Genomic DNA, 24368 nt, shown 5'->3' with positions numbered 1-24368 from the left:
TGGATATAAAATCCATTTCAGTGGGTAGGGGGGTCATGAGTATGTGTCAAGTGACCCGAGTCTACATGTTATTTCTTATTGCCTCTTTTAGCATTCGCGTATAGTATCAGTATTATAATTTTATGAGTAAAAATTAATTAAAACAAATTATTGGTCAGACATTAATTACAGATCTGAAATATTCTTCTTTAGCTGGCGAACTGTAACAAACAAAACGCCCACTTATACATCTGCGTCTTCTTGAAGGAAAAATGTCACTGTTGACAAATTTAAATGTCTAACAGACTAAAAAGGCCGCAGGGAGGCTGAATCAGTAGAGACAAAAAATATGGGATGATGCATGCATGGCGCCAGAGAACGCTAAACTTCTATCTATATAAACCTTGTGCGATGTGTTTAATATTGTTTCTCCCTCGTCTGCTGCAGTCTGGCACCTTAAGCCCGGGCTCACTCTCTCTCTGAGAGAGGGCCCGTGGTTCTCTCCGACCTGTTGGGACGCGGGTGAGCCCAACGAGCTTGTTGTTGTTGTTTAATAAATAAACGTACATGCAACGCAGGAGTCCTGAGGTAACTTAAGTGAATTTTCACCTAACAATGCTAACTTTCGAAACACCAGCTCTTTACTTTCGCTTTCTCGGGAACCGTGTGATTTACTCCTTTCCACCACGGTGGGGCTGCAGAGAGCAGAAACTAAGAATACAGGAGGATATAGCCTACTTGCAGTCACCTATCCAACCAAATATGTAATATATATGTATATAATAATATATATGAAATAGTGTGCTGATATAAGATGGAATCATTTAACGTTGCCTGTGTTATGCATTTGTTGTCCAAACAACCAACCAACCAACTTGACAACGCCATGTAGCTCCTACACCTTATTAGAGTAAAGGACGTAGTCAATACTGCAACCATATAGACCGATATAACGCAGTAATTGGGGGCAGTGGTTAGGGCAAACATAAGTGTAATGTAGCATGGAATATGAGATTCATATGCTGAAAAATGAAACCATACATGGTTAGTTTCGATTCTCCCTCAGTCTCCGACGAGATGGATGAAGGAGGCAGGACTATATTTAGCGCATTGTCCGTCGATTGGGTAAAGTTTAGAGCGCTATAGAATTTCCTGTGTTTTCATTGGTTCATCTGTTTGAGCTCTTGACTTACTATCAGCTGGTTGTATATGCCAAAAAGGAAAGCTTATATCTCTACATATAACATTCTTAGCTGGTCCATGCGAACCGAACACTAATGACACATTTCACATACATTTGAGGATTTGGATTAAAGACGTCACCGAAATTTGGTGTCTGCTAGTCTGCGCGGTAGGCTACTAGATTAAGTTCCATGCTACTTTCTCCATTCATGCAAGTAAACGTAACTTTATGATCTTAAATGCTGTCTTGCGTTCTTACGTTCATGTTTGCAGTTTCTATTACATAGCCTGTTACACCATTGCACCCTGTCGATATAGCTTACAAAGTCTGAAATCTGTTTCCAAAATGAATTCATTATCTGTATTATACGTATAAGAAAAGACAATGTCCATAGGACCAAGGAGGATTACCAAACGGACCTACCGGGCCCGGGCCCAGGCCCCCATGAGAGGGGGCCCCTAAGCCCGAGCCTCTGCGTGAAGTCGCTGTCATGTATCTCTTATTTGTGGTTGAAAGAGGTGTATTTTGTTAATTTGCTGTTGGCTTTAATTGAGTATACCTGCGCTGTGTTAGAAAATGTGTATGTGCGCTCATGGGCGTGATCTTAATGATTAACATTGACCAATGATTAGCAATGACCAGTGATTCTAGTGACGCAGCTTACTTTGAGGCAGCACAGTACAATGACTCAGCAGACAATTAGTATAAAACGTAGTATAACTTATATGTGTATATAGAGCATATAGACTAGGCTATTCCCTAAGAATGAGATGCAATTTAATCACACATTTGAACGTTGATGAATTAAATGTATACATTTTCCCCTTGTGCAGACATGGCACAGTGGAGTATGCTGCAGCAGCTGGAGTCCAGGTACCTGGAGCAGGTGGACCAGCTTTATGATGATACCTTTCCAATGGAGATCAGACAGTATCTGAGCCAGTGGATCGAGAGCCATGACTGGTAAGGCTTCAGGTTTGGCACGAAGGGGCAGCTTTGTTGGCCAAGCTTCCAGAATCTTCAGCGGGATGATACGATCATCTTACAATCATATGTGCACACGCCTTGATAGGTGAAAATTCACCCTAGTTACCTCAGGACTCCGGAGCTGCATATAAGTACATTTATTAGACAAACAACAACAATCGGGCTCACTCACAGCACAAGGCTGAAAGTGAAGCAATGATAAACACATTGCACAAGGGTTATATATACAGAAGTTTAGCGTTCAGCAGGGATAACCACGTGGTGGATCTCTGACGTCCAAGGCTGCCTGTCTTGCAAGGATGGCAGTTTTGCACAAGGTCGGAAGAAGCTTATCACCTCTGGTCTAAAGATGCTCTTGTACATATGCAGACTAAGTGGGGGCGTCAGTGGTACAGTGGTAGAGAAGTCGTTTAGTAATCAGAAGGTTGCTAGTTCAATTCCCTGTCGAAGCGTCCTTGAGCAAGACACTGAACCCCCAATTGCTCCTGATGTGCAGTGTGCCATCAGTGTAAATGTAAAATGTGTATACATTGTAAGTCGCACATATGTAAGTTGCTTTGGATAAAAGCGTTGACTAAATGTAAGTGGCACCTAATAATCTAAGTTGCAGAAACACAGAAAAGCCATGTTCCTGCTTACATAAGTACATGATTTATACAAGGTATATATTACAGGTTTTTTCGATTGCTTACACACATTTAGCGAATCATGGGTCAACTTAATCTAATGCTCACACCTTCTTTGCACAGCAAGAGTCTTCTCTGGTGAATGGGTTAACTATTTCTCATTGCTTTCACACAAATTTCTTTGAGTTTTACAGTTTTTCTCAATTGCTTACACACATTTTTTGAAAGCATGCCTCATTTTCTCAAAATTCTAAACACAAATCCCAAAACCACTCACACAAAATGCAAAACCCTTTATATCTCCTGCAAAATGCTACTTTGCTTTCAAAACAATGTTATGTCACCTCAAAAGGGTATTTTGTTTTTAAAATGACACACACAGACCACTATATGAGTAGACATTTCTAAGCATCGATTGAACACTGATATGCTAAATGGAAAACACTACTATGAATGGGAAAACACCAGTATGAAGGCCTTATCAGGAGCATTATGCCTTTTCATGTTCAGTGTTACTGTACGCTTACCCCTGTAGTAAAATATAACTGTATAATGTTTTTACTCAAATATAAAACAAAACACAAATATACAGTAACAACAAAAATATTTCTTAATTTTTCCCAAAAGTGTTGTAGCCTATACATCACAGCAAACACAACGGAATGTGTAAATGATTTGCACAGAACAAACAATAGGAAACAGGCCAGTACAGTCTACAAAAAAAGAAAGAAAAATGTAAAATAAAAAAGGACAAAAAAACTAGGCTGCATCCTGTTCTAGCTCAAGACAATATTGACAATATTGTATCAGAAATAGACCTACACAGTGTTGGGAAACACTTGAAAATAACATTGGATTGGATTACAATACAGTACAGTAATGTGTCAGTGCTGATAGGACGCAATCAGTTGTGGAAATGTATATGACTTACTTGCACATAGTCATAGCATACTGTAATTGTTTGACTCTGTCGGAGTTTCTGTCAAAAGGCACCCTGTACACCTGCTTCATTCTCAAAGTGTTCCGCCTTAGAACATGGTCCACTGTGGCTAGGCTCACTGTATTGATGTTTAGGAATATGTCTTGGTCATCAATGGTTGCACTTTGCATTTGTTTACAGTCATTTTACAAATACAGTACAATGTAAAATATAAGAATACTATGCTCCTGATAAGGCATTCAAACTAGTGTTCTCCTGTCAAAGTAGTGTTTCTTACCTATTCTCTCTTCTGGATGTCCGGAAAATGGATGTAACTGAGAAGCGGCTTATGTTTGGTTGAACCCTCTGGCCAGCCTCCTGCATGGTCAAACCATGGTTCACCACATGGTTGACCACAGTGGCCCGAATCTGATCAGAGATAATGGCTCTCCTTCTTGCTCTTCCTCTTTGTCATCTTCCTCCTCCTCCTCCTCCTCTTACTCTCACTCCTCTGCCTCTCTGATCACCTCTAACTTCAATGTTGCCATCAATTGTTCTCCAAACCAGGAGCTCCCCTGTGGCCCTTATATTGCTAAAGCTTTGCTTTCAAATTGCACAACAGCCTTGGAAATGGAAGTTTTGCCATTTGAATAGCAGTGTGTTCTGTCTGAACACAAGGAGGTTTTGGCATTGATGAAGTGTGCAAAGTGGAGAGGATTGTGTGTAGTGTTTTGAAAGTGTGCTTTACAATTGAAATCTGGGTCTAAAGCAGATAATTGTGCTTATAGTTTAGCAGAATTGGTTTAGGGAGTTGGCACATGAGTTACAGGTTGTGGTCATTGTGTCAAAAGGGCCAGTTTATGTGTGTAAACAATCGAGAAAAACTGTAAACATTCAGACATTGCTTGGGCTACTGGATCTAGCCGTGTGGAATAGTATGCCACTGGTCTCAACTTAAGTCCCCACTCCTCCATTAACACAGATGTCCTATAACCTTTTTTACAGTTTACAGCTGGTATGAACGGCTTGTCGTGTCATGGATGTGCTAAGACAGCAGAACTGACCAACAGTTGTTTTATCTGTTCAAATGCCTGCTTTCTCCAGCTGACATGGGCTGAGAATAAAGTAAACTCTGCAACATTTGTCTACAAAATTTAGTCATTCCCAGAAAATATATAATTTATTTGTTTGTCTGTGGCTGAGGTGCTTTTTAAAGATAGCTTTACTTTAGTGGACCACACCTGCTAACTTTGTGGCCTTGTTTCTGCTAAAAATCTTAACAACGCCAGGGTATGTTGTTTACAGGTCTTCTTATCTGGAGGAACAGCAGAGTCTTTTGAGCCAGCACTCAGGCCCCACCCAGCCTGTGTTAGTCTAATGCATCAGTCTAGGTTAATGTAGTTAGTGTGACAGGTTTAAATTTCTCTTGAAATCTTTTTTGGGTTTAAACAGTGTATATTCTATACATAATAATATTTGGGACACCACTTCTTTGACACACCATTGTTTAATTTATTCTTAATCTATTACCTTTGTTTGATCTCCACACTAGGGTTAGTTATGTTTCTATTTTCAGACTCTCACAGTTTGTTCTCGAGATCGCAATGCTGAGTCAACTCGAGCCTGACCAGAGGTCCCCCGTCTCACTCGTTTTGTGAGGAGGTTGGGGCCAGGGAATTTCCTTGGGGTGATCAGTCCCCTACTGGTTCCGGGTCAAGGCATCTCAGTAATGCGAAATCAGTCCTTTAATTACATAAATTATGACTATAATTATCTGTGTTTTACCCATTGTAAAAAGTATCTCTGACTCTTTTTTTTTCTTTTTTCTTATCTCTTTAGGAGACTGGAGATAGCTCTTCTAATTCGTCTCCCTCAGGAATATATCTATTCGTAATGAACTATACCCCTCTCGTATAGCCCTTTTGCTAATGCACCCAGAGGCCTACCAGGGGACCCCACAAGAAAACAGAAATTGAAAAGTTTGTTCCCTTCATACAAGGCAAACACTGATTTGGCAACACTGGGTTTGTAAGAAACGGGGCACAGAATGGTAGAGTAGAGTACGGCTGTGTCATTTATGGTGTTGCTGGCTTTTCATATTTTATCCTTTCTAGTTTTCCTCCTCCTCCTGATAACTGGAGTGGTTATTTTTGTTCCGAGAGTGAAGAAGGTCCGTGTCAGTAAAACAGGAAAAGTGAAAGTAAAATGGTCTTGTGAATATACTGTATATACTTGTGTGGTATATTTCTCTGAGGCAAGGTCTTACAGAACATGCCAGAAGGCTGGGTGACAGACACGGTTTCTTTTTTTACTATATTTGTCACTGCTCATAATTATGTCCGTTGCACGAAATAATAAAGTAGTGTTTAAATTTCAAAACTTGGCTACAAATACTTGTAATGCTGCACTAGTGCCTTAATACAAATTATACAAATTCAAAGGCTGAAGATACAATAATTAAACTAGAAAATGCATTTCCTGAAGGAAATACCAGTGCATGAAATGCAAAAGTTAAGAAAGGAAGAAGAAAAGAAAGAAGAGTGAAAGAAGAAAGGAAAGAAGAGTAAAAGAAGGAAAGAAGAAAGGAAGAAAGAGTGAAGAAAGGAAAGGAGAGTGGAAGAAGGAAAGAAGAGTGGAAGAAGGAAAGAATGAAGGAAAGAAGAGTGAAGAAAGGAAAGAAGAAAAGAAAGAAGAGTGAAAGAAGGAAAGAAGAAAGGAAAGAAGAGTGAAGAAAGGAAAGAAGAGTGGAAGAAGAAAAGAAAGAAGAAAGGAAAGAAGAGTGGAAGAAGGAAAGAAGAGTGAAGAAAGAAAAGAAGAGTAGAAGAAGGAAAGAAGAAAGGAAAGGAGAGTGGAAGAAGGAAAGAAGAGTGGAAGAAGGAAATAATAATATTCCTAGTTATACAGTTGAATGGAGAGGGACAGAGAGAAGAGGAGCCTTGGAACCTTGGCGCAGGTGTCAGTGAAGCACAGGTGCAAGCCAGTTTAATGACCCTATTATGATGTCATAATGGCCCAATGTAAGTCAATGGGAAAATTTGTATTCGTTTTTATTTAATATCTTAAAAAGTATAACGTTTAGACAAATGAAAAATACATAGCATAAGTGTCGTTTAGAAGACCTATGCAGCAAAGTTTGAACGAAGTTTCTACGTTAAGCGGTTCAAGCTGAATTAAGCGCAGAAGTCGGTAAAGAGAATAATAAGAAGAAGAAGAACTAGAAAATGCATTTCCTGAAGGAAATACCAGTGCATGAAATGCTAAAGTTAAGAAAGGAAGAAGAAAAGAAAGAAGAGTGAAAGAAGGAAAGAAGAAAGGAAAGAAGAAAGGAAAGAAGAAAGGAAAGAAGGAAAGAAGAGAGGAAGAAGGAAAGAAGAGTGGAAGAAGGAAAGAAGAAAGGAAAGAAGAGTGAAGAAAGGAAAGAAGAGTGGAAGAAGGAAAGAAGAGTGGAAGAAGGAAAGAATAAAGAAAAGAAGAGTGAAGAAAGGAAAGAAGAAAAGAAAGAAGAGTGAAAGAAGAAAGGAAAGAAGAGTGGAAGAAGGAAAGAAGAGTGAAGAAAGAAAAGAAGAGTGGAAAGAAGAAAGAAAAGAAGAGTGGAAGAAGGAAAGAATAAAGAAAAGAAGAGTGAAGAAAGGAAAGAAGAAAAGAAAGAAGAGTGAAAGAAGGAAAGAAGAAAGGAAAGAAGAGTGAAGAAAGGAAAGAAGAGTGGAAGAAGAAAAGAAAGAAGGAAAGAAGAAAGGAAAGAAGAGTAAAAGAAGGAAAGAAGAGTGGAAGAAGGATAGAAGAGTGGAAGAAGGAAAGAAGAGTGAAGAAAGAAAAGAAGAGTAGAAGAAGGAAAGAAGAGTGGAAGAAGGAAAGAAGAAAGGAAAGGAGAGTGGAAGAAGGAAAGAAGAGTGGAAGAAGGAAAGAAGAAGAGTGGAAGAAGGAAAGAATAATATTCCTAGTTATACAGTTGAATGGAGAGGGACAGAGAGAAGAGGAGCCTTGGAACCTTGGCGCAGGTGTCAGTGAAGCACAGGTGCAAGCCAGTTTAATGACCCTATTATGATGTCATAATGGCCCAATGTAAGTCAATGGGAAAATTTGTATTAGTTTTTCTTTAATATCTTAAAAAGTATAACGTTTAGACAAATGAAAAATACATAGCATAAGTGTCCTTTACAAGACCTACACGCCAAAGTTTGAACGGAGTTTCTAAGTTAAGCGGTTCGAGCTGAATTAAGCGCAGAAGTCGGTAAAAAGAATAATAAGAAGTAGAAGAAGAATAAGAAACGAAGGAATAACAATACAGGGCATTTCATGCACTGTAATAAGAAGCCTAGGAATAACAATACAGGGCATTTCATGCACTGTAATTACTTAATATTAAATCACATCAATCAAATAAAAGCGTTTAGTGACTCCCTGCTTGCTCCCTTCTTCCATACACATCATGATGTTTGCCACCATTTATCATTTTAGGGAGTCTGTCGCCACCAGTGACTCGTTGGCAACAGTTCGTTTTCATGACCTGCTGGCCCAGCTAGACGACCTGTACAGCCGATTCGCTCTGGAAAATAACTTTCACCTGCAGCACAACATCCGCAAGATCAAGCGCAATCTGCAGGTACAATCAAGGGGCGGAAAGACAACTCTAATATGCTGTATTAAATGCTGTAGTTTTGATATAATGCATCAAAAGTGTAAACAGTAGAAGGAAGTATGTGCCAGTGCTGTATTATTTTTGGAAGATTTGTTTCATAGTCATTTGTTTGGTGGCACCACTATCATTTTGTTTAACTCTCTTTATTAAACTTGTGGTGTTTTCGACTTGCTGCCTGTATTCTTTGGAGCTTCTGGTCTTGTTTGCCTTGGGTTGGTCCAAACTCAACAATGGAAGAAAAACAATCAATTACACTCTAATGCAATGCACTCTGACAAAACACTGAATAAATACTGAACAATTCAACTTGATTGACTGCAGAAACACTGAACAGTTCAAGACTGCATACATCCTGAACAGTCAAACTCTAACTCAATGCACTCTGGGGATCTTTTGACAGGAGCACTTCCAGGAGTTTCCAGTGCACATGGCTATGCTTATCTGCAACGCACTAAAAGAAGAGAAGAAGATCCTCAACATGGCCATTAAAACAGAGGTATGAGCTCCCTCTACTACCCTGAAAGTTAGCCTATTTTAGCATCAAATATCAATATATTATCAGTATGTTATTTTTATGTCTTTGCATTAATTGTGTTTCCAATTGACTGTTTTCCTCAGGAGAATGCAGGCTCAGCACAGAACAACAGCATGGGAGGAAAGCACAGAGAACTGGACAAGAAAGTGAGCAAGTTAAGGAAGATGGTGCAGGTATTTATTATTATTATTATTATTATTATTGCTATTATTATTACTATTATTATTATTATTATTATTACAACTATTATTGTTGTTGTTGTTATTATTATTATTATAACTGGTTTTGTTTTATTAGGTTCTATTGTAGTCCTTGTTGTAAATAGCATAAATAATGTATAAATAACTAAATCAAATCGTAGTAGTAATAATAAGATTTTGATTTTGGCCAGGATGCAGAAATAAATATAAAATCATTAGAAGACCTTCAAGATGAGCATGACTTCAAGAAGAACACTCTTCAGAGCCGAGGTAATGGAGATAATCTTTTTTAAAGGTCCAGTGTGGAGTATTTAGGGGGATCTATCAGCACAAATGGAACATAGTATTCATAATTATGTTTTCATTAGTGTATAATCACCAGTAACTACAAATCATTGTGTTCCTGTTAGCTTAGAATGTGCCCTTCATATCTACATAGGGAGCGGGTCCTCTTCCACGGAGTCAGCCATGTTGTGCCACAATGTTTCTACAGTAGCCCAGAACAGACAGACCAAAACACTGGCTCATGCGTTTTTGTGGCATTTGATGGCCACGATAGGTTCTCATGCAGGTTCTCATTGTAAAGGTAAGGTTCTCCTAACGGGCCTGCCGGCTTGCGTGGTGAAACCACTACAGATGATCCAGAACGCGGCGGCGCGTCTGGTGTTCAACCAACCGAAAAGGGCACACGTCACCCCGCTACTCATCGAGCTCCACTGGCTGCCAGTAGCTGCTCGCATTAAGTTCAAGTCACTTATGCTTGCCTACAGAGTGCTTACTGGTTCTGCTCCCACCTACCTAAATGCTCTTGTAAGGGCAAATGTTACACCCAGGACGCTGCGCTCGTCTAGTGAGCGTCGTTTGGCACTGCCGTCCGTGCAAGCACGGCAATCCAGACTATTTTCATTTGTAGTTCCACGTTGGTGGAACGAACTGCCTAGTACTACCAGAGCAGGGGCGTCCCTCTCTACCTTCAAGAAGCTTTTGAAGACCCAACTCTTCAGAGAGCACCTCCCCTCCTAACTGGCACCTGACTAGCGCTTAACTTGCACTTCAGCAGTTACATTCCTGCACTTCTTTTTCCTCTTTTCTAGGTTGTTGTTTTTCTAATTCTCATGTAAAGTAGTATTTATTGTTACACCATGCTTTTTTATTGCTCTTAGCTTGACTGTTCTCTCCCTTGTACGTCGCTTTGGACAAAAGCGTCTGCTAAATGACTAAATGTAAATGTAAATGTAAATGTAAAGGGAGGGAATATTCAGTTGGTTGCAATTCAGCAACCTCACCACTAGACGCCACTACATCCCACACACTGCACCTTTAAATGGAAAGCATTTGAGTGGAACCAAATTTTCATAAAATGTTTCAAATATGTTCATTGAGAAATATATCCTTTAACAGTGAAATTGACAATTATATGTTTCCTTTTCAAAAAACAATAATTTCACGAATAAAAATTACTGACAGAGGACACAAATGTAAACAAACATCAAACACCATAAAAAAAATTAAAAAGCGACAGAGCACACCCTCCCTCCCCTTACCATTACCCACCAATCCCTCCCTGGAAGTGCATTTTACTTGGGTCTCAATTGGATTCTCTTTCAAGACGAGAGACCAAAGGTTGCCAAATGTATGTGAGTATCTGTCAAATTTTCATAAAATGGAAGAAATTGTTTTTGAGTAATTTGTTTTTGAGTAACAAGAAATTGCCCACGAAATGGTAGGATTATTTAGAGACCATAAATTGAAAAAGCACTACAAACAAGCATACATAATAGATATTTGGAAGATATTTTCTTCCTTCCTTTCTTTCTTTGTACATTCATTGTTTGTTTGTAACCTTTTCTGCGCCTGCCCTCCCAGACCAGGAGCCGAACGGGCTGAAGGATCAGGAGCACAAACGAGAGGAGTTGCTGATAAAGGAGATGTTCATCAGACTAAACATGAAGAGGGAGGTATGGGGTTCACCTCTGGACATTACTGGTGTGTGTGTGTGTATGTGTGTGTGTGTATGTTTGGGGTCTTATACAGTCGTCTGTATGACCTGGGGTGCATAAAATACATTTACAGTAAAAGAAGACTGATGTCAGAGAGTCAGGAGTTATAGTGATGTGGCACTGAACTACAGTTTCTTTTTCAGTCATTGTTACATATTGTAGTGTATGTGTGTGTGTGTGTGTGTGTGTGTGTGTGTGTGTGTGTGTGTGATTGTCTGCATATGTGTGTCACACTGACCTACTTCCCCCTCTCTTCCTGCAGCAGGTCGTGCATCAGGTAGCTGAGGCTCTGAAAATGACGGATCACATCCAGTTCAGTCTGACCACGGAGGAGCTGCCCGAGTGGAAGAGGCGCCAGCAGGTCGCCTGCATCGGCGGCCCCCCCAACACCTGCCTCGACCAGCTGCAGTCATGGTGAGCGCCACTAGGGGGCGCCTCTCCCTATTGCCCCTTCATGGTTCTAGCATCCGTGGCAGTTTTCTCTTAATTAATACGAGACTAAGCTACCTTGCATAGTAGATGACGTGGTAGGGTTCCATGTTAAATCTAGTAATGGGAGATTCATGGCCTTAATGGCGCACAAAAAAATCACATGTCCACTTTATATCAAGTGTCCTTACTGAACTTATTTTTACATTTCAAGGTATGCTTTTGTAGGTAGTTATTTTTATTGTTTATTTTAATGATTCTGTATGTGACGTGAAAGAGATGTACACACACCTTTCATGCCCACCAACGTCCTCGGCTATTCACTGCTATTCACTATGTAGTTTTGTGAAAATGTACAACTTTCACACTAAAAATAATACACATAACGTGTAACATACAATGTTTTGTCATTTGTAACGCTCCTTTAAGTAAATAATCCTATGTAAGTATATATAATGTTACACATTACTAACCCTAACCTGAAACATTAACCCCAAATAAGTCAATTATTTTAATAGGTATTACATAGGGTATTTAACTCCTCACTGAAGTAATGCCACGTACCAGCCTGTTTCAAATCCTTGTGTTGCGGCATCTCAAAGCCATCACTGACCCTCTACTGCAGTGGTTCCCAAACTTTTTACAGTCCCGTACCCCTTCAGACCCCCCCCCCCCCCCCCCGTTGAAAAAATAAAAGTTTTCCTTTTCACCTATTACTTTAATTCCGTTTTAATCCATTTCGGCTCATTTTGTTCACCCAGAGGTAGATTGATGGCTTAAAATGAGTGAATAATATGTGCCACAAGTGACCCAAACCTTCTAAGCTTGTTGTTTGCCAGCCATCAACAGAACAGAAGACAAAAAAAACTTTATTTGCAGGCGATTGGGAAGATGAGCGAATTCATTTGACAGGCTACGGAGGTCTGTGTTGAATAGGGGGGCGTGGCCGGAGCGGAGTTCAGCACAGACGTGACATTTTCTCAGTGGTTTTGTTTTCTAATTAATGCTTGTTCATCGTTGCGATCGTTGTTGTGTTTATAAGAAAGAAATACAGCCTTGCAGGACAAAATGCAGGGGAATTTGGGCGATTTTGATGCACAAAATGATGTTTCCGTCTGAAAGTTGCAATTCTGTTTCAAACGGTACATTCTGCGAATTCCGTCCGTTTTCTGTTATCGCGGAAATTTTATCCCCGCGTACCCCCTGAACCACTTCGCGTCCCCCTGGGGGTACGCGTACCCCAGTTTGGGAACCGATGCTCTACTGGATCCCCTCCAGTTTGCCTACAGAGCTAACAGGTCTGTAGACGATGCAGTAAACATGGCCCTTCACTCCATCCTCCAGCACCTGGACACCTCAGGAACCTATGCCAGGATCATGTTTGTGGACTTCAGCTCTGCCTTCAATACTATCATCCCGGCTCTGCTACAGGACAAGCTTCTCCGGCTGAGTGTGCCTGACTCCATCTGCAGGTGGATCACAGACTTCCTGTCTGACCGGAGGCAGCACGTGCGGCTGGGAAAACATGTCTCTGACCCCCGGACCATCAGCACCGGTTCCCCTCAAGGCTGCGTTCTTTCCCCTCTTCTCTTCTCCCTGTACACCAACAGCTGCACCTCCAGTCACCAGTCCGTCAAGCTCCTCAAGTTCGCGGACGACACCACCCTCATTGGGCTCATCTCTGGTGGTGATGAGTCTGCCTAGTGCTTACAGGTGGGAGATAGACCATCTGGTGACCTGGTGTGGACAGAACAACCTGGAGCTCAACGCGCTGAAAACAGTGGAGATGGTTGTCGATTTCAGGAAGAACCCAGCCCCACCCAACCACATCACCCTGAGTGACTCCCCAGTTGACAGTGTTGAGTCCATCCGCTTCCTGGGCACCATCATCTCCCAGGACCTCAAGTGGGAGCTAAACATCATCTCCCTCACCAAAAAGGCACATCAGAGGATGTACTTCCTGCGGCAGCTGAAGAAATTCAACCTGCCAAAGGCAATGATGGTGGACTTTTACACCTCCATCATTGAGTCCCCACTCCTCCATCACCATCTGGTACGCTGCTGCCACTGCCAAGGACAAAAGCAGACTGCAGCGTGTAATTCGTTCTGCGGAGAAGGTGATTGGCTGCAATTTGCCATCTCTCCAGAATTTGTATGCATCCAGGACCCTGAGGCGTGCAGGGACGATTATGGCCGACCCCTCCCACCCTGGACACAAACTCCTTGTGCCACTCCCCTCCGGCAGAAGGCTGCGGTCCATCAGGACTAAAACCTCACGCCACCTGAGCAGCTTCTTCCCGTCTGCGGTTGGCCTCATCAACAAGGCCCGGGACCCCCGCCCCCCAACACGGACTCTAATCCCGATCTCTTATTTGCACACTCCTGCTGTTTGAAAAATAACTTAATATGTGTATTGTTTATTGTTTATTGTGTATGTTTATTGTTTGCACCAACGTACCACAAAAAATTCCTGGTAGGTGAAAACCTACTTGGCAGTAAAAACCTTTCTGATTCTGATTCTGATAACTGTTAATATAACACTTTAAATTAAATAAGGCCAGTTATTCAACGACAATTTTACTGTAAAGAATCTCTGAAGCAACATTGCATTATAGGGGCCAGGGGGCGGTGCGAGATTATGAATTATGTTTCTGAGGTCATGGTTCAGAACAGTTGCCCTTTGACCCCTGCAGGTTCACGTCGGTGGCGGAAGCTGCAGGAGCTGGTGCAGAAGTACACATACGAAAACGACCCCATCGATCAGGGGGTCAACTCATTGGAGGAACGTGCCATGGTGCAGCTCAAGAACCTTATAATCAGGTGAAGACACAAACACTATTAACACACACACACACACACACACACACACAAACACATGTTTACATACACTCACACAAACACATGTTTACACACAAACACATGTTTACACACACACACACACACACACACACAGTGGTATCATGAGAGGCTTTACCACTGAGCTAGGTGTAGGGCAGTGCGTAATCAACAGGACAGAGCCGGCAAAAGTGCTTTCAAACGAGGATCAGGTTTATTCACCAAACACAAAGTCTTTCAGGAAGCAAACATAAAAGTTCTTCAAAGGCAAAAACATAGGCTTCATAAAGTTGCTCCTCACTTACATCCTGCCCACTGTAGTTGCAGCTTAAAGTTCCTCCGTCCAGGTCCTTCCCGGCTTGGGGCTAGCCTTCCCCCTTCCGGATGCGGCTTAGCAGGCGTTTCAGCAAGCGTTTCCACAACGGCTTCACCCGCACATCAAGTGCTCTCTGCTCTCTGCTCTCTGCTCTCTGTTCTCTGTTCTCTGTTCTCTGTTCTCTGCTCTCTGTTCTCTGTTCTCTGTTCTCTGTTCTCTGTTCTCTGTTCTCTGTTCTCGTAGCTCGCTCCTTCACAACAGGCACCACCTGTCTTAAATGCCCCTTCCATCAGGTGCCTTAAGCACCTACACCTGGTTGGGTGCTGCTGCATTCTGGGAGATGTAGTGCCACTGGCAGCCATCTTGTGGTGTGGCAGCCAGACCTCCACACGAACACCACACCCCTCTGCCAGCTGGCCCATCGTGATGCCACAACACACACACACACACTCACTCAAACACTCACCCACACACACACATTTACAAGAACAACCCCATCACTCTGGGTGGCAACGCATTGGAAAAACGCACCATGGCTCACATGCGCACACACATACACACATGAAATTCAGCTATATGCCTCAAGACAACTCCAAGCTACATTTTGTGTGGTATACATTTTATAGTATAAAAAGTGTGCAAACAATCTTCCTACCCAGTATAGAAAGTGAATCAACACCACATGAGACTACCACTAGAAGTGTAGTGAAGTGAAATTTGTATGAACTTCTCCCTTGCGTTGAATCTTTAGCACATCTTATCCAGCCCTACAACTGCCCATATTCCACAAATATTTCAAGGCAAGTTGTTGTGGTCATGACACCAAGAACAAACTTTTTTGATATGTTGGTTTGTCACAATTTTGTAGATACCACTTTTGAGTGTGGAAAAAATAATGATGTATCATGATTATGTGTATTTTATCGAGAACCGTGACAACCACAATAGTCTAGGGTTGAATATCTCATCAGTCATTGTTTTCCTGTTGAGTCATTCAGTTTCAGGCCACTGGCTCCAGGGTGATGTCTCACAAAGGCACCTGTCTGAGGAAAATAACAGATACGTGCGAACATCTGGGGCATGGTTTAGAACCCTAGTGGGCTTTGGTTTAGAACCCTAGTTGGCTTTGGGGGTTTAGAACCCTAGTGGGCTTTTGAGGGTTTAGAACCCTAGTGGCCTTTGGGGGTTTAGAACCATAGTGGGCTTTGGTTTAGAACCTTAGTGGGTTTGGTTTAGAAACCTTAGTGGGTTTGGTTTAGAACCCTAGTGGGCTTTTGGGGGTTTAGAACCCTAGTGGCCTTTGGGGGTTTAGAACCCTAGTGGGTTTGGTTTAGAACCCTAGTGGCCTTTGGGGGTTTAGAACCCTAGTGGGTTTGGTTTAGAACCCTAGTGGGCTTTGGGGAATTGGTTTGTTTGAGGTATCCCGGGTGGTTAGATAGGCAGCACCAAAACATGACCTCAAAAAATGTGGGAAGTAAAGTAATTTCCAACGTAACGGAAGAGTTAAGCCACAGTGTCCCTTTGAGGTTTCACTAGTTTCAGTTATTCTACTTAGTGAAATAGCCCTCTGCACACACACACTGTAGGTGAAACCGGGGTTATTACATTAAGTTAATTAAATCAGTCTCATAAAATGTAATAATCATTAAATTTAGTATTTAATATTTTATAATTAAATTACTAAACAATGGAGAGCTCTAGTTGTATCACTATGCTACAGTCTAAGTATGGTATCACAATACTAAAGTACTACAATATCACTACACAGTCTATAACACTTCATGAAACAACTAGAAAAGTGAAGGCATTTGAAGTACTTGATTGGCGGAAAATGGCTTTCAGTGTAATATTGGAACAATAACAGGCAAGACAATTGTTTAACTATAATATAAACAATTTATTAAAAGTACCAAACGGTGATTAACAGTAATATAAAATCAGGTATAATCACAATACACTGGAGTAACAAAATCGAGCAAGGCACAAAGTGGAGTTGTGAAATGAGGTACTCTGTTTCAGCAAGGCAGAGGAGGGTGCGTTAGCTTCCTCGTCTCTGTCTGTGTGTGTGGGTGTGTGTGTGTGTGTGTGCGGGTGCGTGCGTGTGTGAGCAGGTGCGTGTGTGGGTATGCGCAGTTGCGAGTAAACGCGGTCGCGCCCTCAATGGAGAGATGGGGGAAGTGAGAGGAAGGCTATGCGCAAGCGCACAGGTGAGGGATGCTCTGTGCGCGAAGTCAATAGTGTCTCAGGCCGCAACTAGAGTTAGGATAGTCACCGGATGCGGCTGCGGGTCCGAGACAGGAAACTTTAGTTTGCTTAGGCGCAACTTTAGTTGGGGGGAGGTGCACGAGTATGGAATGCCTAGAACAAAGGATTTTGCCTTAAGGGCAAATCCGAGCTGGGCCTTAATTCAAATACTAAGATCTTCAACAACACTGAGATTGCAATGTGTGCGTGTATATGTTTGTGTAGTGATGCAAAAGGGAGTTAGAGAGAGAGAGAAAGAGATAGAGAGATAGTGCATGCACAAACCTATCTAATTAACTAGCAAAAGAACTAAGCAAGATTATCAACGGTCAAAGACCGGGTAGATTGTGAAATTACAGTTTGCATTTAGATCTTAACGAAATCAAATAACAAAACTTATCACACAGATTAAAACATACATGTAAAACTAAATTCTGCCCAGATATCAGCCTTACTTCGATCGCTCTTGCGTGGCGATCAAGATGTTTTCTGCGGGTTTCCTTGGAGCAGCGTGGAACGCAGGCGTCGGGGAATTGCCGGGTCTTCCTTCTTTAAAGCAGTTCGTCAACTGGACTCTGGTCCGGCCTGGTGGAGGTCGTGGTGAGTCTCGAAGGGGATGAAGAATTCTTTTCGTCGACTTGAATAATGGTGAGGAGGGATCCGGTCGCTTTCTCCTATTCAATTAAACTGCGGGGCTGCAGTGTAGTATATCGATATCTATAAGTCCTATGAGCTATGAGTCGTCGTGTCGTCCTTTGTCCTGATGAGGGGTCGTCTGCAGGTAGGGTATCTCTATTTGATGAATGGACTTCACTGGAGCGAAGACCAAAGCGAGAGAGAACGAGTTTCAGGTTTACCGCGGTCTTAAAGGGCAAAACGCGTCACCCGGTTTTATGACCTTGTTGCGGCCAATACAGAGTCAATGAAAGGTAGATAAGGAATGAAAGGTGATAAGGGACCTCTGGGTAATGTAGTCTATGGTTAGACCACCTACAACACACACAAACACACACACGCACACACAAACACATACACACACACGCACGCACACACGCACACACACACACACACACACACACACACACGCACACACAACCACACACACATACACTTAAACACACACACATACACATACACACACACACAAGGTCTGACCCTGTGGGTGTCTTGTGTTACAGTGCCTTGGTGCTGGAGAGGCAGCCTTGCATGCCCACGCACCAACAGAGACCCCTAATCCTCAAGATAGGGGTGCAGTTCACCGTCAAACTCAGGTAAGACAGACGCTCAGTCTCTGTGATTCTTGGTCAGGACAGTGGATTTAGTGTCATCCAGTTGCTAATAGCTAGCTATTAGGAGGGTTATTAGATTTGGGTAGCAATATTGTCCAGTAACACATGGTACCAGAGAGACATGGTACCTTTACTTTAATGGTAATTTTTTATGGCTTCATATGCTGGTAAATCTTTTTCATACTTTTTTTCTGAACCATCTGGTTCAAGTATCTTGTGATTGGGTAGTGATGTTGCTGCAGCACTGTTTTTGTAAAGCCCCTGTAAAATCAGGTTACATATCTTCTTACACTTCAATGGCAACCGGGTTTTATACACATCTATGTGTTTACAGTATCTGCTTTACAGGTAACTCAGACTGTGCTTGTCTGTTTATCCCCAGATTGCTGGTGAAACTCCCAGAGCTGAACTTCCAGTTGAAGGTCAAAGTTTTGTTTGACAAGTAAGTCAGATACAGATGCACCGAAGGGCGTCCTCAGTGGTGTATAAAGTACCCAAAAGCCATACTTGAGTAAAAGTAAAGATACCTTCCTGGAAAATTACTCAAGTAAAAGTAAAAGTAACTTTTTAGAATACTACTTGAGTAAAAGTCTTAAAGTATCTGAACTTTACTGTACTTAAGTATCAAAAGTAATTTTCTGATATTAAATGTACTTATGTATTGAAAGTAAAAGTACAAGTAAATGCTGTTAATAAAAAAGCAAAGGGTCAGAATTTTGAGAATTATGAAGTTTATTCCGACTAGAATGAGCATACTTATAAACTGGGCCTTATTTGAACACAATTTTAACACAATAGGCAATACTAAAGCAGCACCGAAAGTAACAACCCAGTCATTACTTGAAACTGAAAAATGTTTTGTTCATCTTCAAACAAAACGTCCCAAAAAGCCATTATGAATTTTTTAAATTTTAATCTTTGTGACATTTTGTGAATGGGCTCCTGAGTATCCCAAGGTATGCATAAGGCACAACCTGAGAGCAATAACCTGGCGATCTGATACAAAGCCATAGCATTACATCAGGATCATCAGTTTTACAAGCAAGTTATCTGTACAGTGACTGTGAAATCCTTTCAGCATCATGCACACACATCCCTTGAACAATAACGTTACTAGCAGCTATTTTGCTCCACACTGCTATGTTACTGTAGTGTAGATTGACACCATCCTAGCTAACTAGCTAGATACTTCGCCAGAGATGGAATAAGGAATAAGAATAAATAATCTTTGTAGGTTATTAGCTAGCTTGAAATATTATACACAGATCTTACCCAGCGGTGAAAGAACATGACTAGTCTACAAGGTTGTGCTGGTGGCATTTAATGAAGAGGTCGTGGGGTTTCTAATTTTTTGATTGAGACCTGTGTGCTTTTGCTTCGATTATTGTTGTGTCCCCTTCGTTGTTGATCTTAATGTTTTGGATAGATCCTTCCACTGCATTTTGCAGTCCATTTTGCCTTGATCTGGAGCAGTGGCGATTTTAGCCTGAAATTTCTGGTGGGGCAATTTTGTATGACTTCATGTCACTGTCAAAAAACTAGAGGTAGCTGATTACTATAAGCAGTAGACCAGTAAGATATGTTATGGGCTGCATTTTGAGTGCCAGCAGGGAGCAGAAATCCTATTTCAAATACATTGCACATGCTTCAGCGCTCAGCGCAACACAAAGATGTTGCCTATAATACAGCATTAAAGTAAAATGATTGCAACAAAGTAAAAATATAAGACAGACACATAGCTCAAATAACTTGACTAATTTATTAAGCTTGTGGCACACGTGTGGCATACAATATGAAGCGAAAGGCACAACTTAAACAAATAACAGCAACAAAACATGCTACTAAATGAACAAAACTTTGTAAAAAGACGATGTCCTTGCAGATTGCATTGATACACATCCATCAGCTCCAAAAAAAAAAAAAGGTTTGACTCACCAATGCAGATCACTTAAATAGGAAGTTGGCGCGGTGGTTCTTTGCTTGAGCAAACCTCTCGATGACTTTGCTGTTAAAATCCACCAGTCCATGAACAAACGGGTTTTCAATGGAAAGCATGGAGAGGGCGTTCAGTCTCTGGTGCCCTATCGTGTTTCTTGTGAGTGGCTTAATCCTTTTGTGTGGCCCTAAACGTTTAATTTCTAATTTATCTTCCAACGAAAATGTACTAAATTGCACCCTCAACAACTAGTCAACATTATTCATTGTAGGCTGAATTAAAACACTTCCCAAATACTCGAAAACTAGCGATAGCTAACTAGCAGTAACGTTACTGGCATTGATCTGTCTGATTTTGATCTGACTGTATGTTTTTTTCTCTTAGCCACGAGGTACAGGTCTCGCGGTTTTCGCATTATTCCAGTCTAGTTGCCAGGCAGATTTCGTGGGGCACATCTGAAAGTGCCCCACCGCTCAATGTTAACTTTGGCCTGTGTGGTTCACGCTCATTGGTGTTTCCATGGTAACGGTCAATAACGCATTAACGTTCGCTAGGACCACTGATTCTCCAAACCTGCTTGCAGTCTGTGTTCTACCACAGTCCCCGACATTGGTCTCGTCACTCTCATGATTATTTTTTTTCTAAAGATGATTTGATTTTGTAACGAGTAACGAAGGTTTCAGGGGAAATGTATCGGAGTAAAAGTATCCGTTTTCTTTGCAAAATGTAGCGAAGTAAAAGTAAAAGTAAACAGAAATATAAGTAGTAAAGTAAAGTACAGATATACAAAAAAACGACTTAAGTACAGTAACGAAGTATTTCTACTTCGTGTGTGTGTCTACTTCGTAGTATCTGAATTGTTCCTTTTATCCATACAATCATCATGAGCTTCCATAGGTGCTTCAGGCGTTCCTTTATAGACACAATAAGGTACCCTATTAGGGCCAGTACCCGATGCAGCCATGCACAACGCAGAAATATAAGGATTCAGATTTCAGATATGAATATGGATCTGTGTCATAGATAGGGTTGGGTACCGAGAACCGGTACCAATATGGAACCGGTTCCAATACAACCGGTACCTACCCGGACCGAAATGCAACGCAGATTTCGGTGCTTCATTTCGGTGCCTGAGCCAATTGAAAACGGTTGCTAGGCAGATTCCGCGGGGCACATGTAAAACTGCCCCAGCTCCCAATGTAAACTTTGTCCTGTGTCGCTCACGCTCATTGGTGTTTTCATAGCAACAGTCTTATGACAGTGAAGAGCATGCAGCATTTCACAGAGCAAGCACAAACAGAACTAGCCATCAACCTTTTAACAGAGAAAATACCGAAAGGTAAACGGTCAAAAGTGTTGCTGTATTTCGCACCAAAATATTCAAACATCGCGACGTGCAGCAAATGCAACAAAACAATTGCGTGAAAAGAGTGGAGAGAAGGCAAAGAGTCAACGGCAGTTCAGCAACCGAAGACTGAAAAATAAACGGAGATGACAGCTATACTTAACCTACGGTAGTCTCTTAAAGGGGCAGTACACATTTTCTCGTACTCAGTGTGTTCAAGTAACAAGATGAACTATAAACAAGCTAGAAAAGATAGGTATAAACAAATCATAAAATGGTGAAATTTCATGAAATAAATGCAAACAAAATAATACATTTTTGACTCCAAAGGCAAATATGCTCATATTTTTGCCAAAAGAAGTTTGAAGCTGTTTTTGTATTTATTTATATTTATTTAAGTATACTATAAAACTGTTGTTTACAGTTAATATAATGTTCATAGTTTGAAGTTAAAAAGTTTGAAGCCAAGTATTTTGTATGTATTTATATTTATAATATACTTTAAACAGTTAATATATTGTTCAATTTGAAGAAAAAAAATTGAATTGAACAAAAGAATTGCTGAAGTATTGAAGCTGTAGTGTGTGTACAGAGTGTGTGTGTTGTGTGTTTTGTATTTATTTAAGTATAGTCCTAAACTTTTGTTAACAGTTCATATATTATTTAAGTTTTAAGTTAAAAGGTGTTTTTGTATTTATTTATATATATAAATCTAACTTTAAAACAGTTCATTTTTTGGCAATAAAGCCTTTCTTAAATGTCGTCAATCGTAAACATTTTTTTATTTTTTTATAAAAGTATCGGTTCCGGCACCGTTTAGGCACCGGTATCGTTTTAAAAGTATCGGTTATGTACCGGTATCGGATAAAAACCAAACGATACCCATCCCTAGTCATAGATGTCTGAGGAATTCTGGGTAAATGTTATTTTGTGTGTGTGTATATGTGTGTGTGTGTGTGTGTGCATCTGTGTGTGTGTGTGTATGTGTATATATTATATATATATGTATGTGAGTATGTTGTGTGTGTGTATGTGTGTGCATTTGTGTGTCTGTGTGTGTGTGTGTGTGCATGTGGCTGTGTGGCTGTGTGGCTGTGTGTGTTTCCCCTCGTCCAGGTGCATCATGGGATTTGTGAGTAAGGAGCGTGAGAAGTTGCTGCTGAGGGATAAGAGTCCGGGGACCTTCCTGCTGCGCTTCAGCGAGAGCAGAAAAGACGGAGCCATCACCTTCACCTGGGTGGAGCACACAGTCAGCGGTGAGGGAGTGTGTGTGTGTGTGGGAGAGAGAAATTGTGTGTGGTGTGTGTGTGTGTGTGTGTGTGTGGTGGTGTGTGTGTGTGAGAGAGAGAGAGAGAAAGAAATTGTATGTGTGTGTGTGAGAGAGAGAGAGAAAGAGAGAGAGAAAGAGGGGGGGGAGATTATGCTGTGTGTGAGCAAGCCTCCGGAAAGAGACTGAACTTTGAACTGTGTGTGTGTGTGTCTGTGTGTGTGTGTGTGTGTGTGTGGTGTGTGCCGGTGTGTGTGTGTGTGTGTGTGTGTTGTGTTGGTGTGTTGTGTGTGTTGTATGTTGTGTGTTGTGTGTGTGTGTGGTGTGTGTGCGTGTGTGTGTGTGTGTGTGTGTGTGTGTGTGTGTGTGTGTGTTGTATGCACAGAAGGTCCTATGGTCCATGCTGTGGAGCCCTACACAAAGAAAGAACTGGCAGCCATTTCTTTCCCAGACATCCTGCATCACTATGAGGTTATGGCAGCAAGTAACCTGCCAGACAACCCCTTAGTCTTCCTGTATCCCGACATTCCCAACGATAACGCCCTTGGACGCTACTACAGCCGGCCTCCAGAGGGTAGGGGATTTCCAAAGAAACACACACACACACATTCTCTCTCTCTCTCTCTCGCTCTCTATCTCTCACTGCATTTGAATTACTTACATTTACATTTACATTTAGTCATTTAGCAGACGCTTTTGTCCAAAGCGACGTACAAGGGTACTTATCAGAGTTCCAGAAGCACACATAAAATATGCACACACTGATACACACACATGTACACCCCCATACAGACACATGCACACTATACTACTGTACTATCACACACTCACACAGATTCCCAATAACACACTACTTAAGCTGCAACGATCAACGTCCTTTATTCTGCAGAGGAACGATCAGCAAAACTGATGGATGTTGAGGGACAGAACAGCTCATGTCGTTTCCTACCCCGTCTACTCATCTCAGTGATCGTGTAAGTGTTCTTCTCTACCTCCACTTTGCCCTGTTTTTTTTTTTTAAACTTTGTCTTTAATGATAGTAAGACACACAAACATGGAATATGGTAAAAATACAAATGGGGAAATAAGTAAACAGAAAGAAAATAATTTTAAAAAGAAAGAAAAAGAAAAAGAAATACAAGGGGTTGGGGTGAACCAGGCCTACTATAACAGGGGGAGACTTTACAGGGGCCATATCATGATAATATGGGCCCTTTAGTATGTAATATAATTTGTATTTATATTTAATTTTATTTTCCAGTCATGTCTACATATGTTTCTGTAACGGGCTATCAGTAGTGCCGCACGCCCATACACACATACACACACAGACACGCATGCACTCAATCAGGTCTGGTTAACTCCAGTCCACTAGGGAGCAGCGAGGGGTCATTGAAGGCACTCGGCAAGGCAGGGATAAGAGAAGGAATTGGGGAGCTTGTGGGTTGAACTCCATGCCTTTTGACACCTGCTTTGTCCTTCACTCTCTCAAGTGTAATTCCAACCTTTCCTTTTTCAGTGGAACTTGCCTGCAAATAACTGTATATGTATTCTAACAACCAGAAGCATGGACTGGTATTGGAGTGCTTATCTTGTTGAAGGGTGTTTGTGTGGCGTGTGTTTAGTGATGGTTTGTAGA

General features: G+C 41.4%; 1 protein-coding gene across 1 annotated transcript; it reads left to right on the top strand.

The window, feature by feature from the left end:
- Positions 1 to 416: 416 nt before the first annotated feature.
- LOC105913248 (signal transducer and activator of transcription 1-alpha/beta-like) lies at positions 417 to 24178 on the top strand. Its single transcript, XM_031577828.1, has 16 exons — positions 417 to 501; positions 1996 to 2125; positions 8153 to 8297; positions 8734 to 8829; positions 8952 to 9041; positions 9260 to 9338; positions 10935 to 11026; positions 11331 to 11482; positions 14191 to 14283; positions 14892 to 14909; positions 18071 to 18163; positions 18564 to 18623; positions 22579 to 22718; positions 23115 to 23303; positions 23619 to 23703; positions 24097 to 24178. Exons 2-16 carry the CDS (start codon positions 1998 to 2000, stop codon positions 24176 to 24178), a joined length of 1542 nt encoding a protein of 513 aa, XP_031433688.1. The 5' UTR covers positions 417 to 501; positions 1996 to 1997.
- The last annotated feature ends 190 nt before the right edge of the window (positions 24179 to 24368 follow it).

Source organism: Clupea harengus, chromosome 2 (genome assembly GCF_900700415.2).
Source record: "Clupea harengus chromosome 2, Ch_v2.0.2, whole genome shotgun sequence".
NCBI lineage: Eukaryota > Metazoa > Chordata > Actinopteri > Clupeiformes > Clupeidae > Clupea > Clupea harengus.
This window is presented reverse-complemented; position numbering and strand designations above follow the sequence as displayed.

Coding starts and splice junctions, on each gene's coding strand:
- LOC105913248 (XM_031577828.1), top strand. CDS start 1,998: ATGGCACAGTGGAGTATGCTGCAGCAGCTGGAGTCCAGGTACCTGGAG. Junction 18,624..22,578: donor GTCAAAGTTTTGTTTGACAA/GTAAGTCAGATA, acceptor CCCCTCGTCCAG/GTGCATCATGGGATTTGTGA. Junction 23,704..24,096: donor CTACTCATCTCAGTGATCGT/GTAAGTGTTCTT, acceptor GGTTAACTCCAG/TCCACTAGGGAGCAGCGAGG.